General features: G+C 53.0%; 3 protein-coding genes across 5 annotated transcripts in view; 2 read left to right on the top strand and 1 right to left on the bottom strand.

Annotated features, from left to right (window-relative positions):
• The first annotated feature begins 1,346 nt into the window (after positions 1-1,346).
• ptges (prostaglandin E synthase) lies at positions 1,347-3,708 on the top strand. The gene is made up of 3 exons (XM_068334181.1): positions 1,347-1,909; positions 1,989-2,071; positions 3,141-3,708. Exons 1-3 carry the CDS (start codon positions 1,793-1,795, stop codon positions 3,388-3,390), a joined length of 450 nt encoding a protein of 149 aa, XP_068190282.1. The 5' UTR covers positions 1,347-1,792; the 3' UTR covers positions 3,391-3,708.
• A 1,534-nt stretch (positions 3,709-5,242) lies between these two features.
• On the bottom strand, positions 5,243-15,470 carry LOC137608066 (caspase-3-like). The gene is made up of 6 exons (XM_068334084.1): positions 11,833-15,470; positions 11,412-11,755; positions 11,177-11,283; positions 10,975-11,080; positions 10,341-10,884; positions 5,243-5,844 (listed from the first exon to the last, which is right to left on the bottom strand). The coding sequence occupies exons 1-6, from the start codon at positions 11,904-11,906 to the stop codon at positions 5,697-5,699; spliced, it is 1,323 nt and encodes a 440-aa protein (XP_068190185.1). The 5' UTR covers positions 11,907-15,470; the 3' UTR covers positions 5,243-5,696.
• A 538-nt stretch (positions 15,471-16,008) lies between these two features.
• The window catches only part of LOC137608993 (kynurenine--oxoglutarate transaminase 1-like), an 11,497-nt gene continuing 9,084 nt past the window's right edge, over positions 16,009-18,421 (top strand). The window contains exons 1-2 of one of the 3 annotated variants that reach the window (XM_068335690.1): positions 16,009-16,284; positions 16,386-16,443. In XM_068335690.1, coding sequence (XP_068191791.1) covers positions 16,391-16,443 — 53 coding nt within the window. In that variant the 5' untranslated portion in view covers positions 16,009-16,284; positions 16,386-16,390. The remainder of the gene's footprint in view (positions 16,285-16,385; positions 16,444-18,421) is intronic. The other 2 variants (XM_068335689.1, XM_068335688.1) reach the window with 2 other exon arrangements.

Here is an 18,421-nt window from a genome sequence, read left to right as displayed (position 1 = left end):
TTGATCAGCGCAGGAGGAAACGGTGCTCCTTACTTCCCCCACCCCCCCGGGGCGTCCCGTCCCTGGACGGGGGTGGGCGGGGCAGCAGGAGCATCTTCCCGTCCTCTCAGGAATCCGCGTTCAGACATTGCTGAACTTGGTGTTCATGTCCTGTTGGTTTCAGCTGACGTAGAACCCCCAAGTGTTTCTGTCCTGGGGGGCTCTGGGTCTTCATGACACGCCAGGAACTTTATTCGTATGAGCTCCAGAGCAGAACCAAAGTGACCCCTGGACGATTGAAGTACCCCCCAGTCTGTGGACCCCCCCAGTTCTTTGTTGAAGTAAATATTTACCCCCACTGGCTGGCAGAACTTGGAGACCAGACAACACCTCACCAAACCGGTTCCAGCTCTGAACCTGTCGGCACCCCCAGGCACTGCTGTGTGAGACTTGTGGTTTTTCAGTTGCTGTGAACGGGAGAGGACTTGATCAGGAGCTGCCCCCCCCATGGAGGAAAGACTCCAACGCTCCAGGAAGAAGCCTAACCTTAACCCCAACTAACCCTAACCCCGACTAACCCTAATCCTGACTAACCCTACTCCAGACTAATCCCGACTAACCCTAATCCCGACTAACCCTAATCCTGACTAACCCTACTCCAGACTAATCCCGACTAACCCTAATCCCAACTAACCCTAATCCCGAATAACCTCGACTAACCCTAATCCTGACTAACCCTAATCCCGACTAACCCTACTCCAGACTAACCCTGACTAACCCTAATCCCGACTAACCCTACTCCAGACTAACCCTGACTAACCCTAATCCCGACTAACCCTACTCCAGACTAACCATGACTAACCCTAATCCCGCCTCCATAGATTCTCCGTGAAGTTCCCAGCGGGTGATCAGCCTCCCTGCTCCGTCTCCGACGTGGACTAATCCTGGCTCCGGTTCCTCTTCCTGGACCACAGGAAACCGACGGACAATAAGGCGACACGCGGGACGACTGCGTCGGACGACAGCGTCGGGTGAATCGATGTGAGCCAACAGGTGAGTCCTTAGAGGGCAGGGTAACGGTGTTGCAGTGGAGGTTGGATCTGGAGTCCTGTATTAAGCAGGTTCTGGTTCTGCTGCCACGGCCACCCCAGACCAGTTTGGATGGGGGGGGGGGGTTAGTGTCTGCGAGGACCAATCAGGACGTTTCCTCAGGATGAGGGAAGGCCAGCAGCTCTGCTGGCAGGAAGTGAAGGAGATGGGGGGGGGGGGATTCTGACCGGCAGTTCCAGAACTTCTCCTGGTGATGACGTCATCCTGGCGCCGTTCCGTTAACTCCGTTAAAACTCTTAATCCAGGACTGAGTCACGAGGAGCTCATGTGGTGACGTCATGAATTATGAGCCAACAGACGCGTTTCATCAACGCGCATTTCTCTAGTGACCCCCCCATCCTGGAATGGAATGGAATGGGGGGGCTTCAAACGTGGCTGGTGATAGGTTCTGACCCGGTTGGGTTCCGTCACGTGACCAACAATCCGTTTCCTCTCCGCTCTGGACCCTTCAGATTTTCTGACTTTTTCTTTCTTTTTCTTTCCGGTCACGGATTGAACGGATTGAACGGATTGAACGGAACTTTTTCCGCCGTCATCACCCGTTCCCGGTGTGTCGCTCTGCGGGCGGCGGGGGGTTTATCCGAGCCGTCATCGCCATCCGGTGCGGGGGCGGAGGCTCCGCCGTCGGTACAAAAGGCCGAGCCCCCGCGGCGGACGCGCTTTCCGCTGCTGTCGGTGCGGGACCGGCCCGTTCGGTCCGTCCATGGAGGTCCTGGGCACTAACGACGTGTTCCGGTGTTTCCTGTTCTACGCCGTGATCCTCGTGCTCAAGATGTTCGCGGTGGCCGTGATCGTGGGGCAGATGCGGCTGCGCAGGAAGGTGAGCGGCACCGGACCGGATCTCCGGACCCGAACCCGAATCTGTCTCTGACGCGAGGCTTGTTCTTCTCCCGCCAAAGGCTTTCGCCAACCCGGAGGACGCCGTGAGGCACGGGGGCTTACGGTTCCACCGGGAGGATCCCTACGTGGAGAGATGCCGGAGGTAAGGTCACGTGACGGTAAAGTTCGGTCCAGTCGGTGTAGAACGGATCAGAACGGAGTCTAGGTTTAACGGGACACACCTGAACGAACCACAGAACGGCTCTGTGACGTCACCTGACTTCTCCGGAGCCGTTGTGTTTTAACTTGCCCCCCCCGTTAAAACGTTTCCTCAAACAAACCCGTTTAAATGTGGGGCCACGTGACCAGGGGCCAGGTGTGTCCGATCGCACTCCGATCGATCGTCCAAATCTTCACACAGGACACCAGTGAGGGGAGGAGGGATCGATTGATTTGTTCTGTTCAAAGGTCACCGTTCCTCCGTTTCAGTCGAGCTCAAATTATTTTAATAGAATTTATCAAGATTTTAGTTTCAAAGACTTGTGAAAAGAAATCAAAAATACTTCGGCTTCGGGTTCAGGTTAGGTTTGGGTTAAGTTTGGGTTAGGATTGGGTTTGGGTTACGTTAAGGTTCGGTTTAAGAGGGTTCTGGTTTAGTTTGGGTTAGGTTAGGATTGGGTTTTGGCTAGGTTAGGGTTAGGAGAGGGTTCGGTGATGTTCGTTTTAGGATTAGGTGAGGGTTCAAGTAAGTTTTTGGTTAGGGTTAGATTAGGGTTCTGGTTTAGTTTGGGTTAGGCTAGGGTTCCAGTTGGGTTAGTGTTCTGGTTTACTTTAGGTTAGGTGTTTGGTTAGGCTAGGGTTCTGGTTTAGTTTAGGTCAGGGTTTGGGTTAGGTTTGGGTTAGGCTAGGGTTCAGTTTAAGACGGGGTTCTGGTTTAGTTTGGGTTAGGTTTGGGTAGCCTAGGGTTCCGGTTAGGTTTGGGTTCTGGTTAGGTTTGAGGTAGGTTCAGGTTAGGTTAACCCTCACTTGAATCAGTACCACTGGGGGGGAACAGGATACGATGGGTGGTTGTTGTCATGACAACACAACGTTTGGGACCGTTTTGCTGAGACATGGTCAATCAGGCCTGAGCTCCCACCTGAGGCAGGCCCCGCCCCTTCCTGCAGCTAGGGGGTTTCCTGGGACCCCCCCCCGGTCCACCCGGCTGTGACCTGTCCGTTGTGTTCCTGCAGAGCCCACCTGAACGACGTGGAGAACATCCTCCCCTTCCTCTTCCTGGGCGCCGTCTACTCCATGACCAGGCCGTCGCCGGGCGTGGCCCGCCTCCACTTCCTGGTCTTCCTCCTGGCGCGGGTGCTGCACAGCGCCGCCTACCTGCTGGCGTGGCGGGCTCCCACCCGTTCGGGGGCCTACATCCTGGCCCAGGTCCCGTGTGTGTCGATGGCGGTGCAGATCCTGATGGTCGTCTGGCCGTATGCCTGATGAGGACCTGAGGCGTGGGGGGGCACATCAGTGTCCCCCTGGGGGGCGCGTGAAGGACAGGCGTGGCATCGTGATCTACGGGTCAACGTCGTCCACGGCAACGGCTCCTACTGTAGTAAAGAACAATGAAGGGTTTCTACTTGTTCTCCCGTCCTCTCGGGGGGTCGTCTAGGTTACCAAGTGCCCCCCCCCCCCAGGAATGGGGGGTTTACACAACACAGACCACCATTCATGTCCTCAGGGCGTCACGTGTCTCCTGTTGTGTTAACAAGGGTTTGACGACTAAAGCCCTGATGGATCCTGGGGGGTGGGGGGAAGGGGGTGTGGAGTTGTGGGGTGGGGGTGGGGGGGCAGAGGCTCTTCCAGAGCAGGTTGGACTCAGAATGAAAGAGAAAGAATTTTTTTACTGTCATGAAGTCTTCCTGATGTCTGTGGACAATAAACGTCTGATGGACCTCAAGCTGACCCCTGACCCTAAAACCCTAACCCCCCAACACCTACCCTAACCCCCCCAACACCTACCCTAACCCCCCAACACCTACCCTAACCCCCCAACACCTACCCTAACCCCCCCAAAACCTACCCTAAACCCCCAACACCTACCCTAACCCCCCAACACCTACCCTAACCCCCCAACACCTACCCTAACCCTGACCCTGACTGTATCCCTGACCCTGTCCGCTGGGGATTCTGGGTTTTTATCCAGGTCCTGGTTCTGCCGTCTTCTCCTGGTTGTGCACAGATGGTCAGACGGGGGCCCCTCTTTGGCCCCTCAGACGTTGGAGGCGGAGCTCCAGCATTCCTGAGCCATTACATAAACGCGTCGGTGAACCGGTGGCGTCTGGAACACCAGTTCATTCTGGACTCACTCTGCTCCAAACCTGCTGGGGGGGGGGGGTTCCCTTCACTCTGCTCCAAACCTGCTGGGGGGGGTTCCCTTCACTCTGCTCCAAACCTGCTGGGGGGGGGTTCCCTTCACTCTGCTCCAAACCTGCTGGGGGGGGGGGGGTTCCCTTCACTCTGCTCCAAACCTGCTGGGGGGGGTTCCCTTCACTCTGCTCCACACCTGCTGGGGGGTGGTTCCCTTCACTCTGCTCCAAACCTGCTGGGGGGGGGTTCCCTTCACTCTGCTCCAAACCTGCTGGGGGGGGTTCCCTTCACTCTGCTCCAAACCTGCTGGGGGGGGGGGTGTTTGGGGGGTCTCGATTCACACACTAAAGGTTGAATGTATGGCTAATTGCGACGGCGGGGGCGTGTCTGCGTGGCGTCGGTGCGTCAGCTGTCTCAACATGTTCCAACCAGAAGCTCCGCCCACAGACGCCCACATCCTGCTGAGTCGGCAGAAAGAGAGGAAGCTTGTGGCGCTGGAAACTTTCTCCAGTAAAGTGATGACTGTCACAGAAACCCTGACGGGGCCCCATCGAGGGTGTGAGGGCATGACCTCTGACCTCCCTGTGTCATCCACCAGCCCCTCCCCTGAGCCACAAACACCACTCACATCAGCTGGACCGGGTACCGTCTGGACCGGGGTACCGTCCGGACCGGGGTACCGTCCGGACCGGGTACCGTCCGGACCGGGTACCGTCCGGACCGGGTACCGTCCGGACCGGGCTACCAACAGTCGTGTCTGTTCGTCTGACCACAAAGGACGTGAAGGAGGAGGTGTGGGGACTGCGGGTGTTTCACCAGCAGGGCGCTGCTTCCCTCTGCTGGTGAAACATGTTTCTGCCCCTTCATGAATCCCATCGGTGGCTCTTGGGTAGAAGCAGAGGTGAAGCGACAAACACAGCGACACCTGGTGGAGACTCCAGGTGAGTCACCTGCTGACAGACGGAACCGACCGCAGAACCTCCAGAGGTAGAAAGAGATTTATTATGAAATCTGGACCAGTATAACCAGTATAACCAGTACAACCATTATAACCAGTATAACCATTATAACCAGTATATCCATTATAACCAGTACAACCATTTAACCAGTATAACCAGCACAACCATTTTAACCAGTATAACCATCCAACGCCGTGATTCCAAAATAAAGGCTGAAGGTTCTTCTTGATGGACGAGACGAATGATGTCATCAAAAATGTCTCAACTAAAGGAAAACGAATGAAACCAGAAGCAGACCAGATGGACCCGGAGCTGAAACTGATGCAGAACTTTAGTGTTTCACATGAGTGCTGGAATGTCAGCTGACCCCTGTAGACCCCACAGGAAGTGACATGTTACAAACAGGAAGCATGTGATCAGAGCATTCATGGAAAGTCAACATCAGAAATGTAGAAACAGCGTGAACCTGAGGGAGCTTCAGGTGTGATTCGGCTTTAACACCAGACTCTTCCTCAGTGTGAACCTGACTTCAGGCATCTGCTTCCCCCCCCCAGGCTGAAGGCAGGCCTCCTTCTGGCTGACGTCATCGTTCACACGCAGGAGGATGGAGAGCATGTCTTCACCCCTGAGAGCAGAACAGAGGGTTCAAATGATCAGAGGTGTGATCGGTGGTGTGATCAGAGGTGTGATCGGTGGTGTGATCAGAGGCGTGATCGGTGGTGTGATCGGTGGTGTGATCAGAGGCGTGATCGGTGGTGTGATCAGAGGTGTGATCAGAGGCGTGATCGGTGGTGTGATCAGAGGTGTGATCGGTGGTGTGATCAGAGGCGTGATCGGTGGTGTGATCAGAGGTGTGATCGGTGGTGTGATCAGAGGTGTGATCAGAGGTGTGATCGGTGGTGTGATAGGGGGTGTGATCGGTGGTGTGATCGGTGGTGTGATCAGGGTGTGATCTGAGGTGTGATCGGGGTGTGTTCGGTGGTGTGATCAGGGTGTGACCTGAGGTGTGATCTGAGGTGTGATTTGAGGTGTGATCTGAGGTGTGATTTGAGGTGTGATCGGGGGTGTGATCGGTGGTGTGATCAGAGGTGTGATCGGTGGTGTGATCAGAAGCGTGATCGGTGGTGTGATCAGAGGTGTGATCTGAGGTGTGGTCGGTGGTGTGTCTGAGGTGTGATCAGAGGCATGATCGGAGGTGTGATCGGTGGTGTGATCAGGGTGTGATCTGAGGTGTGATCGGGGGTGTGATCGGTGGTGTGATCAGGGTGTGATCTGAGGTGTGATCGGGGGTGTGATCGGTGGTGTGATCGGGGGTGTGATCGGGGGCGTGATCGGAGGTGTGATGGGAGGTGTGATCGGTGGTGTGATCAGGGTGTGATCTGAGGTGTGATCGGGGTGTGTTCGGTGGTGTGATCAGGGTGTGATCTGAGGTGTGATCAGGGTGTGATCTGAGGTGTGATTTGAGGTGTGATCGGGGGTGTGATCGGTGGTGTGATCGGTGGTGTGATCAGGGTGATCTGAGGTGTGATCTGAGGTGTGATCGGGGGTGTGATCGGGGGTGTGATCGGTGGTGTGATCGGGGGTGTGATCGGTGGTGTGATCTGAGGTGTGATCGGGGTGTGATCGGTGGTGTGATCAGGGTGTGATCTGAGGTGTGATCGGGGTGTGATCGGCTGTGTGATCGGTGGTGTGATCAGGGTGTGATCTGAGGTGTGATCAGGGTGTGATCGGTGGTGTGATCGGTGGTGTGATCAGGGTGTGATCTGAGGTGTGATCGGGGTTTGATCTGAGGTGTGATCGGGGTGTGATCGGTGGTGTGATCAGGGTGTGATCGGGGTGTGATCGGCTGTGTGATCGGTGGTGTGATCAGGGTGTGATCTGAGGTGTGATCAGGGTGTGATCGGTGGTGTGATCGGTGGTGTGATCAGAGGCGTGATCGGTGGTGTGATCGGAGGTGTGATCGGAGGTGTGATCGGTGGTGTGATCGGTGGTGTGATCGGTGGTGTGATCTGAGGTGTGATCGGTGGTGTGATCGGGGTGTGATCTGAGGTGTGATCGGGGTGTGTTCGGTGGTGTGATCAGGGTGTGATCTGAGGTGTGATCTGAGGTGTGATTTGAGGTGTGATCGGGGGTGTGATCGGTGGTGTGTCTGAGGTGTGATCGGGGGCGTGATCGGAGGTGTGATCGGTGGTGTGATCAGGGTGTGATCTGAGGTGTGATCGGGGGTGTGATCGGTGGTGTGATCAGAGGTGTGATCGGTGGTGTGATCAGAGGCGTGATCGGTGGTGTGATCGGTGGTGTGATCAGAGGCGTGATCGGTGGTGTGATCAGAGGTGTAATCGGTGGTGTGATCAGAGGTGTGATCGGTGGTGTGATCAGAGGCGTGATCGGTGGTGTGATCAGAGGTGTGATCGGAGGTGTGATCTGAGGTGTGATCGGTGGTGTGATCAGGGTGTGATCTGAGGTGTGATCGGGGGTGTGATCGGTGGTGTGATCGGGGGTGTGATCGGGAGCGTGATCGGAGGTGTGATGGGAGGTGGGATCGGTGGTGTGATCAGGGTGTGATCTGAGGTGTGATCGGGGTGTGATCGGTGGTGTGATCAGGGTGATCTGAGGTGTGATCGGTGGTGTGATCAGGGTGTGATCTGAGGTGTGATCGGGGTGTGATCGGTGGTGTGATCAGGGTGTGATCTGAGGTGTGATCGGGGTGTGATCGGCTGTGTAATCGGTGGTGTGATCAGGGTGTGATCTGAGGTGTGATCAGGGTGTGATCGGTGGTGTGATCGGTGGTGTGATCTGAGGTGTGATCGGGGTTTGATCTGAGGTGTGATTGGGGTGTGATCGGTGGTGTGATCAGGGTGTGATCTGAGGTGTGATCGGGGTGTGATCGGCTGTGTGATCGGTGGTGTGATCAGGGTGTGATCTGAGGTGTGATCAGGGTGTGATCGGTGGTGTGATCGGTGGTGTGATCAGGGTGTGATCTGAGGTGTGATCGGTGGTGTGATCAGAGGCGTGATCGTTGGTGTGATCGGAGGTGTGATCAGAGGTGTGATCGGTGGTGTGATCGGGGGTGTGATCGGGGGCGTGATCAGAGGTGTGATGGGAGGTGTGATCGGTGGTGTGATCGGTGGTGTGATCTGAGGTGTGATCGGTGGTGTGATCAGGGTGTGATCTGAGGTGTGATCGGGGTGTGTTCGGTGGTGTGATCAGGGTGTGATCTGAGGTGTGATCAGGGTGTGATCTGAGGTGTGATTTGAGGTGTGATCGGGGGTGTGATCGGTGGTGTGATCAGAGGCGTGATCAGAGGTGTGATCTGAGGTGTGGTCGGTGGTGTGTCTGAGGTGTGATCGGGGGCGTGATCAGAGGTGTGATGGGAGGTGTGATCGGTGGTGTGATCGGTGGTGTGATCTGAGGTGTGATCGGTGGTGTGATCAGGGTGTGATCTGAGGTGTGATCGGGGTGTGTTCGGTGGTGTGATCAGGGTGTGATCTGAGGTGTGATCAGGGTGTGATCTGAGGTGTGATTTGAGGTGTGATCGGGGGTGTGATCGGTGGTGTGATCAGAGGCGTGATCAGAGGTGTGATCTGAGGTGTGGTCGGTGGTGTGTCTGAGGTGTGATCGGGGGCGTGATCGGAGGTGTGATCGGTGGTGTGATCAGGGTGTGATCTGAGGTGTGATCTGAGGTGTGATCGGTGGTGTGATCAGAGGTGTGATCGTTGGTGTGATCAGAGGCGTGATCGGTGGTGTGATCGGTGGTGTGATCAGAGGCGTGATCGGTGGTGTGATCAGAGGTGTGATCGGTGGTGTGATCAGAGGTGTGATCGGTGGTGTGATCAGAGGCGTGATCGGTGGTGTGATCAGAGGTGTGATCGGAGGTGTGATCTGAGGTGTGATCGGTGGTGTGATCAGGGTGTGATCTGAGGTGTGATCGGGGTGTGTTCGGTGGTGTGATCAGGGTGTGATCTGAGGTGTGATCAGGGTGTGATTTGAGGTGTGATCGGGGGTGTGATCGGTGGTGTGATCAGAGGCGTGATCGGAGGTGTGATCTGAGGTGTGGTCGGTGGTGTGTCTGAGGTGTGATCGGGGGCGTGATCGGAGGTGTGATCATTGGTGTGATCAGGGTGTGATCTGAGGTGTGATATGAGGTGTGATCGGGGTGTGATCGGTGGTGTGATCGGGGGCGTGATCGGAGGTGTGATGGGAGGTGTGATCGGTGGTGTGATCAGGGTGAGATCTGAGGTGTGATCGGGATGTTTTCGGTGGTGTGATCAGGGTGTGATCTGAGGTGTGATCAGGGTGTGATCTGAGGTGTGATCGGTGGTGTGATCGGTGGTGTGATCAGGGTGATCTGAGGTGTGATCTGAGGTGTGATCGGGGGTGTGATTGGTGGTGTGATCGGGGGTGTGATCGGGGGTGTGATCAGGGTGTGATCTGAGGTGTGATCGGGGTGTGATCGGTGGTGTGATCAGGGTGTGATCTGAGGTGTGATCGGGGTGTGATCGGCTGTGTGATCGGTGGTGTGATCAGGGTGTGATCTGAGGTGTGATCAGGGTGTGATCTGAGGTGTGATCAGGGTGTGATCTGAGGTGTGATCAGGGTGTGATCTGAGGTGTGATCGGGGTTTGATCTGAGGTGTGATCGGGGTGTGATTGGTGGTGTGATCAGGGTGTCGTCTGAGGTGTGATCAGGGTGTGATCGGTGGTGTGATCGGTGGTGTGATCAGGGTGTGATCGGTGGTGTGATCGGGGTGTGATCGGTGGTGTGATCAGGGTGTGATCTGAGGTGTGATCGGGGTGTGATCGGCTGTGTGATCGGTGGTGTGATCAGGGTGTGATCTGAGGTGTGATCAGGGTGTGATCGGTGGTGTGATCAGGGTGTGATCTGAGGTGTGATCGGGGTTTGATGTGAGGTGTGATCGGGGTGTGATCGGTGGTGTGATCAGGGTGTGATCTGAGGTGTGATCAGGGTGTGATCGGTGGTGTGATCAGGGTGTGATCTGAGGTGTGATCGGGGTGTGATTGGCTGTGTGATCGGTGGTGTGATCAGGGTGTGATCTGAGGTGTGATCGGTGGTGTGATCGGTGGTGTGATCTGAGGTGTGATCGGTGGACGTGAGCCTCACTTCAGACAGCCGTCCTCCAGCTGCCGGCACAGGGACTGGATGAACCAGCTCCCGTGCCTCACGCTCCTGATGGAGGCGTATCCGTCTACGGTGGCGAAGACCACCAGGAAGTCGGCCTCCTGGGGGAGGGTCAGCGGCTCGCAGCCGTCCATCTGCAGGTGTTGGGGCGTTCCGCGCTGCAGCAGCTTCCCCCGACACGCCTGGATCAGGAAACACTTTGGCTTCCCCCTGAGGGGTGAGCAGGGCGTGGCCCTGAAGGTCCCCAGCATGTCTTTGACAGACAGCAGCTGCCCGTCGACCCCGTAGACCCCGCCCTGAGCGCCATGACTGAGAACCGAGCAGAAGAAGGCATCGCCGTGTGAGGGCGGGCCCTGAAGGGCAGCGAACTTGGTGCCGGACCACTCCTGTAGGCGGAGCTCCTGCAGCTCAGAGAGGTCGCCCAGGGTGGCGAAGAAGTTCAGCACCCGCGTCATCTGGTCCCGGGTCTGGTCCTGACACAGCAGCACCCGGAACCCCAGCCTGCTGTAGGCCACCGCCAGACTGTCTGCAAGACAACCCCACCAGAGCAGGAGTCAGCACCCTGAGGGGGTCGACCTGAGGGCGTCGCCCTGTGCACCTGAGGACCGCACCGTACCGACGTCCTGCTGGGTTCCGCCCCTCTGAGGTTGGGTCAGGAAGTTCTCGTTGTTCAGGATGAGGAAGAGGCCGGTGGGGTGGCTGTTCAGCAGGTAGGCGTCGTCCTGCCGACACAGGAGCGTCAGGACCAATCAGAGCTCAGCACAGGTGACTTCCTGTCACCTTCCTGAAGCTGGTTTGACATGTGGGCGGTTCCTCACCTGCTTCCGTCTCTTCCTGTCGTATGAAGGAGTGTCTGAGGAAATCAGAGCGACACATGACTCCACCCCCACACACGCACATGTCTGTTCAGATATCACACAGTAACCTACATGTTAATCTACACGTTAACCTAAACAGTAACCTACATGTTAATCTACACGTTAACCTAAACAGTAACCTACAGGTTAATCTACACGTTAACCTAAACAGTAACCTACATGTTAATCTACACACTAACGCACCCGTGTCCACAGGTGACCTGGCTCGTTCCGGGGGGGGGTAACGGGGCAGGACCATGGGGGGGGGTGAAGAAGCCGTCGGCCTGCAGCAGCCACAGGAAGGCGTGGCAGGACCCCTCCCCCTTCATCAGGATGCAGTCCAGCAGCTCGATGACACGCCCCCTCACGTCCCCCCCGCCCGTGCTGCTGAGGCGGCGGTGCTCCCCCCGGGTGATCACCCCACACGCCACGCTCCTGTCAAGGACCCCCCCGGGGTCTCTGCACACGCTGGACAGAATGGCCACCTTGTTCCTCCTCACCGCCGCTTTGGCTCCGCCCATCCCGGATCTGGAGGCGGGGCTAAACGAGACGGAGAAGAGCTTCACCCTGCTGGGACTCGAACCGACAGCCTTCAACCCAATTCAAACAGAACCCACCTATCAGGAGCAGCGGACACCCCCGCGTCACAGCTGGGGCTACTTCCTGTTTGCGACCCGCAGCACGTCTCCATAGCAACGACGTACGAGCACGGAAAATGACAACAGAGCGGCCGCAGCGACGTTAACGGCTGGTGACGTAGTTCAGGTCTTCCGGTTCCGGCCCGTTCACCGGTCTGCTACCGAACAGCACCACTTCCGGGTTAGTCGGCGCGCGTGAGGCGGTCCAGAGTGGACCGGAAGACGAACGACTCGCGAGCGGGAGAGCAAACTTTTACGGCAGTTGTTTGGGGGGGGGGGGGGTCGCGACACCACACGCTTTACGGCATCATCCGCGCGACGGGGCTCCCTTTACGGCAGCCACGGAAGCAGACAGAGGTAGCCGATTGCCGAATGATCCACCACACAGAGAGAGAACAGGAGGAGGAGGGAGAGAGATAGAGAGAACAGGGGGAGAGTGGTGCTAGAGGGACCAGAATAGCAGAGGAGTAATGGGAGGCAGGGGCCTAACTAAGAAATCCTACGGCTCGTCGGCAGGACTAGGCTAAACCTAAACATTGAGACCGCCATCCCCGATATTACTTGTATGTTAGGTCGAACAGGTATGTTTTGAGTCTAGATTTAAAGACATTTACAGATTCAGACTGTCTAATATTTATAGGGAGGTTATTCCACAAGAAAGGGGCACGATAGGAGAAGGCCCTCTGGCCAGCTGACTTCTTTTTAAATCTAGGAACACACAAGAGACCAGTATTCTGAGAGCGGAGAGCCCTAGTCGGCGTATAAGGTTTAACAAGATCAGACAGATAGGTTGGTGCAAGCCCATTAAGGCTTTTGTATGTTAGTAAGAGTACCTTAAAATCGGATCTAACATGAATCGGGAGCCAGTGTAATGCAGCCAAAACTGGGGTGATATGGTCAAATTTCCTAGTTTTAGTTAATGTTCTTGCTGCTGTGTTCTGAACCATCTGAAGGCCCCTAGTTCTAGACCGAGGCAACCCTGATAACAGAACATTACAATAGTCAAGTCTAGAGGACACAAAGGCATGAATCAAAATTTCTGCATCAGCCATGGCTAAAGAGGACCTAATTTTGGAAATATTACGTAGATGAAAGAAGGCGATCTTTGTCACCTCTTTAATATCCTGGTCAAAGGAGAGAGTTGAATCTAACGTTACTCCAAGGTTCTTGACTGTTGAACTATGGGTTATAAGACAGTTATCTACAGATATTGTTAGGTGTTGAAATTGGTGTCTATGTCGTGCAGGGCCAATGATTAACATTTCAGTTTTGTCTGGGTTTAGGAGCAAGAAATTACTGGACATCCAACTATTCACAGCAGAAAGACAGGCCTCTAGTTTAATTAATTCAGATCGATCATCTGCTTTTATGGGCATGTAAAGTTGTGTGTCATCAGCATAACAGTGGAAACTTATTCCAAAGCTGCGTATAATTTGACCAAGAGGTGCAACATACAGGGAGAATAACAGAGGACCAAGGACAGACCCCTGAGGTACGCCATATTTGACGTCGGAGAAGGCAGAAGTTTTATTATTGTAGGAGACACATTGAGTCCTACCAGATAAGATTTTAACCAAGCCAGAGCTAACTCACAGACACCAAACTGTCTCTCCAGTCGGTCAAGGAGTATACAGTGATCTATAGTGTCAAACGCTGCACTAAGATCCAAAAGAAGGAGAACAGAAGTGGTATCAGAGTCCAGATTTAATAGGAGATCATTCACAACTTTGGTAAGTGCTGTTTCAGTGGAATGGCGGGCCCGAAAAGCTGATTGGAATGGTTCGAAAAGACCGCTTAATGATAAATAATCTAAAGAAATATTAACTACATTTAACATAGTAGGGCCCAGCAATGGCCATAATTCTTTAACTAGTTTAGCTGGGAGAGGGTCTAAGAGGCATGTAGTAGGTTCAGAGTTTCAGACCAACTTTGACAATCCTTCCAGAGAGACGGTCTCAAAGTGTGTTAAAGAGAGAAGTTGGGTTTTAACACCCAGAGAAGGAACCGCATTCAACTTTGATCCGGGTGAAGCTGAAGAACTAATCCAGCCGTCATGTTCACATGATGGGTGGAGCCAGCAGCCTCACTAACCCATCAGTAACTGCTGGGAACCTCTATACCATATACCCCCCCCCACCCATTGTCTAGCAGGTAAGATTCTGCGCTCTCAACGCCGTGGTGGGGGTTCGAATCCCTGTCAGGGAACGTGTCCTCCCGCTTGCCCCCACCCCCACCCGGATGGTCTGTTAGTTTTTGAACGAGTGGCGACATCTAGTGGCCAAACTCTTGTGCTCTGACTAACTCAGAAAGCGCACACGTTATGTTAGTATTTGATTTTGTGTGTGTAATATTTAAGTTTGTGTCATATTAATGTTTCTGATACTTCATCTCAGTTTTTCACAGTGTTTGCGGTTAAACGATGAAATAAATGCTGGTCAAACATCAGTTATTGTGCGTCATGGATGGTGAACAGGTGAGTCACGTGTCCAGAGGCAGAGCAGGCAGGAGGTTCATCCAGTTCAGTTTATCACACCAGGTGTTTGAACTCATTGTCCAAGTTGTGAAAAGACAGTTTGTACAACACACATGTAAATCACATGTAAATCACAGAAATAACCCAACCGCTCCTTCCCCTCCGCTTGACACAACAGGCTCACAAATTCATTACACTAACACAAGTCATGTGAGACAGAGGTGAGCCTGTCACACAACTATACAAATACACAACAATAAAAACTAAAAGAAAACAACACAAATACAAACCAAAAGATAAATTTAAGCAGAAAGTGACGTTGGTGAATTGTTACATACCAGACACAGGATGGTATCTGGCAGAATGAGGAAAACAGGCCCTGAGATGATGAGTTAACTTTGCATAATGATTGATGTAAGTATATGACCTGTACATGCAGGGGTAGAGGGTTAAAAAGAAAATTCAGATTATGGGAGGGTTTGTAAATCTGTAAAATATTGAAATATTGTATAAAAAACACTGCTAAAAAATCTACTTGTGGACTTAGGGTGAATTTAATATTACTAATTTAAAAGAGCATGATGTCTTTCAACCAAATAGATGGGGGGTGGGGGGTTGTGGTAATTTCCAATTAAGTAGAATTCTCCACCTATCCAGGAGGGGTGAACACAGCGTTGGTCTGCTGACGTGTGGGTGGAACACCAAATCTGGCTGTGATTGGTTCCAGACTGACTCTAAGATCCTCTGAGAGGAAAGATGGAATTCCATTAACGATCAAGTTACGGACAAGACGTGAACATGTGGGTCACGTGACAGGGTGTACCTGTGCAGCTAACACAGGTGACCTCAGGGTCAGGGTGTAGTTTAGACACCCCTGAAATCAACAGATGTAATCAATTTTAAATTGCATCAAACTCAAACGAGCACATGATCGGCTGTCGACACCTCCCTCCCAGAAGGCTTTGAGGGCAAATGTCACAGAGCATGACTCAGCAAATACGGATGTACATCATCCATCTGTCATCCTTCCGTCATCCATCTTTGTTCAGAAGAACAATCCCTGCAGTAGATTATTTTTCCACTCTTAAATATTACACACACGTAGATACACAGGCCCTCTCTCTCTCTCTCACACACACATACACACACACACACACACACACACACACACACACACACACACAGCCAATCAGTCTGAATAAATGTTTGTGGAGGTGGGAGGAGCCCCAGTCCAAGACCAGTGGGCGGAGCTACTGGTCCCCCGTCTGATTGGCTGCTGCACCTGTCACAGGTGTTGAGGGTTCTCTGGCTCCTCCCACCTCCACAAACATTTCTTCAGGCTGATTGTCTGTGTGTGTGTGTGAGTGTGTGTGTCATGGTGCACTGGCATCCATCCATCATCCATCCATCCATCCACCATCCATCCATCATCCATCCATCCATCATCTATCCATCCATCCATCATCTATCCATTCACCATCCATCCATCCATCCATCCATCATCTATCCATCCACCATCCATCCATCCACCATCCATCCATCCATCCACCATCCATCCATCATCCATCCACCCATCATCTATCCATCCACCATCAATTATTCATCCATCATCTATCCATCCATCCATCCATCATCCATCCATCATCCATCCATCCATCCATCCATCCATCATCCCTTAATCCTGATTTCAGTAGATTAGCACTGATTCCACTGATTTCGGCTCCCAGCATGCCTTGCTTCAGTTGTGGTTCGTTCTCTTTGAATCGTCGTGCTTCTTTGTTATTCATAGAACCCAAGTTATGTTCTAGTAACCATGAGCGGGAAGTGTCGTCTTTCGCCCCGCCCACAGCGGAAGTAGAATGTAAACAGTTACCGGAGCCCGGTGCCGTCCGGTCACACGAACGAGTCTGGAGACAAACGGCTGCTGCCAACCGACACCCGGAAGAAGAATTATTCAGGTAGGTCACGTGACGCACGATGCTGCTGTGCACCGCTCGGTGGTCCAGACCGGGAACCGGTAACCCGCTCTGACCGGTAAACATTAACCCTTCCGCTCCAGGAACCATGGCCGCCCAGCTGCAAGCGACCCGGACCCACGGCATCGACAAGAACGTGTGGTGAGTGTGTGTGTGTGTGTGTGTGTGTGTGTCTGTGTGTGAGTGTGTGTGTGTGTGTGTGTGTGTGTTACTGTGTGTGTGTGTGTGTTACTGTGTGTGTGTGTGTGTGTGTTACTGTGTGTGTGTGTGTGTGTGTGTGTGTTACTGTGTGTGTGTGTGTGTGTGTGTGTGTGTGTTACTGTGTGTGTTACTGTGTGTGTGTGTGTGTTACTGTGTGTGTGTGTGTGTGTTACTGTGTGTGTGTGTGTGTGTGTGTGTGTGTGTGTGTGTGGGTGTGTGTGTTACTGTGTGTGTATGTGTGTGTGTGTGTTACTGTGTGTGTGTGTGTGTGTGTGTGTGTGTGTGGGTGTGTGTGTGTGTGTGTTACTGTGTGTGTGTGTGTGTGTGTTACTGTGTGTGTTAGTGTGTGTGTGTGTGTGTGTGTGTTAGTGTGTTACTGTGTGTGTGTGGGTGTGTGTGTTAGTGTGTGTGTGTGTGTGTGTGTGTGTGTGTGTGTTAGTGTGTGTGTGTGTGTGTGTGTGTGTGTGTGTTACTGTGTGTGTGTGTGTGTTACTGTGTGTGTGTGTGGGTGTGTGTGTGTTACTGTGTGTGTGGGTGTGTGTGTGTTACTGTGTGTGTGTGTGTGTGTGTGTTACTGTGTGTGTGTGTGTGTTACTGTGTGTGTGTGTGTGTGTGTGTGTGTGTGGGTGTGTGTGTGTTACTGTGTGTGTGTGTGTGTTACTGTGTGTGTGTGTGTTACTGTGTGTGTGTGTGTGTGTGTGTGTGTGTGTGTGTGTGTGTTACTGTGTGTGTGTGTGTGTGTTACTGTGTGTGTGTGTGTGTTACTGTGTGTGTGTGTGTGTGTGTGTGTTACTGTGTGTGTGTGTTACTGTGTGTGTGTGTGTTACTGTGTGTGTGTGTGTTACTGTGTGTGTGTGTGTGTGTTACTGTGTGTGTGTGTGTGTGTGTGTGTGTGTGTGTGTGTGTGTGTTACTGTGTGTGTGTGTGTGTGTGTGTGTGTGTGTTACTGTGTGTGTGGGTGTGTGTGTGTGTGTGTGTGTGTGTGTTACTGTGTGTGTGTGTGTGTGTGTGTGTGTGTGTTACTGTGTGTGTGTGTGTGTGTGTGTTACTGTGTGTGTGTGTGTGTGTGTGTGTGTGTGTTACTGTGTGTGTGTGTGTGTGTGTGTGTGTGTGTGTTACTGTGTGTGTGTGTGTGTGTGTGTGTGTGTGTTACTGTGTGTGTGGGTGTGTGTGTGTGTGTGTGTGTGTGTGTTACTGTGTGTGTGTGTGTGTGTGTGTGTGTGTGTTACTGTGTGTGTGTGTGTGTGTGTGTTACTGTGTGTGTGTGTGTGTGTGTGTGTGTGTGTTACTGTGTGTGTGTGTGTGTGTGTGTGTGTGTGTGTGTTACTGTGTGTGTGTGTGTGTGTGTGTGTATCAAGTTTCAAGTTTATTTATTCTTATATAGCCCAGATTCACAATCAATGTCTCAAAGGGCTTTACAATCTGCACATGGACGATATCCCTCTGACCTTTGTGCACTGCAAGCAGTGCGACCCTCGCATCGGATAAGGAACAACTCCCCCCAAAACCCTTTTAACAGGGGAAAAAATGGATGGGAGAAACCTCAGGAAGACTGCAGAGGAGGGACCCCTCTTCCAGGAGTGGACAGACGAAGCAATAGATACCGCATGTACAGATTAACAACACAATAATAATAACAGTAACAATAAATGTATAACAAAGGCATGCCGATCCATCCAGTAGAGCGAGTCACCACCAGCCGATGAAGCACACAGAGGTCACCGATTGCCGAGGATCCACCACTCTGAGGACAGACCAGACAGTGCCTAAGTCATTCAGCTCAAAAAAGTTAAAGTCAAGGTTACTCTGGCAAAACCCCAAAACCACAGCAGAACCAAATGAGGCAGAACCAGCACTCCCCTAGTGGATGGTGAAACAGGACCACTGTACAGCTTGTGCTATCGCCAGCCATGGAAGC

The sequence above is a fragment of the Antennarius striatus genome, chromosome 15, assembly GCF_040054535.1.
Source record: "Antennarius striatus isolate MH-2024 chromosome 15, ASM4005453v1, whole genome shotgun sequence".
NCBI lineage: Eukaryota > Metazoa > Chordata > Actinopteri > Lophiiformes > Antennariidae > Antennarius > Antennarius striatus.
Note: the sequence above shows the minus strand (reverse complement) of the source record. Positions and strands in the feature narration are given on the sequence as shown.

Coding starts and splice junctions, on each gene's coding strand:
- ptges (XM_068334181.1), top strand. CDS start 1,793: ATGGAGGTCCTGGGCACTAACGACGTGTTCCGGTGTTTCCTGTTCTAC. Junction 1,910..1,988: donor AGATGCGGCTGCGCAGGAAG/GTGAGCGGCACC, acceptor CTCCCGCCAAAG/GCTTTCGCCAACCCGGAGGA. Junction 2,072..3,140: donor TACGTGGAGAGATGCCGGAG/GTAAGGTCACGT, acceptor GTGTTCCTGCAG/AGCCCACCTGAACGACGTGG.
- LOC137608066 (XM_068334084.1), bottom strand. CDS start 11,906: ATGGAGACGTGCTGCGGGTCGCAAACAGGAAGTAGCCCCAGCTGTGAC. Junction 10,885..10,974: donor CGGAACCCAGCAGGACGTCG/GTACGGTGCGGT, acceptor GTTGTCTTGCAG/ACAGTCTGGCGGTGGCCTAC. Junction 5,845..10,340: donor CTGGAGGACGGCTGTCTGAA/GTGAGGCTCACG, acceptor TTCTGCTCTCAG/GGGTGAAGACATGCTCTCCA.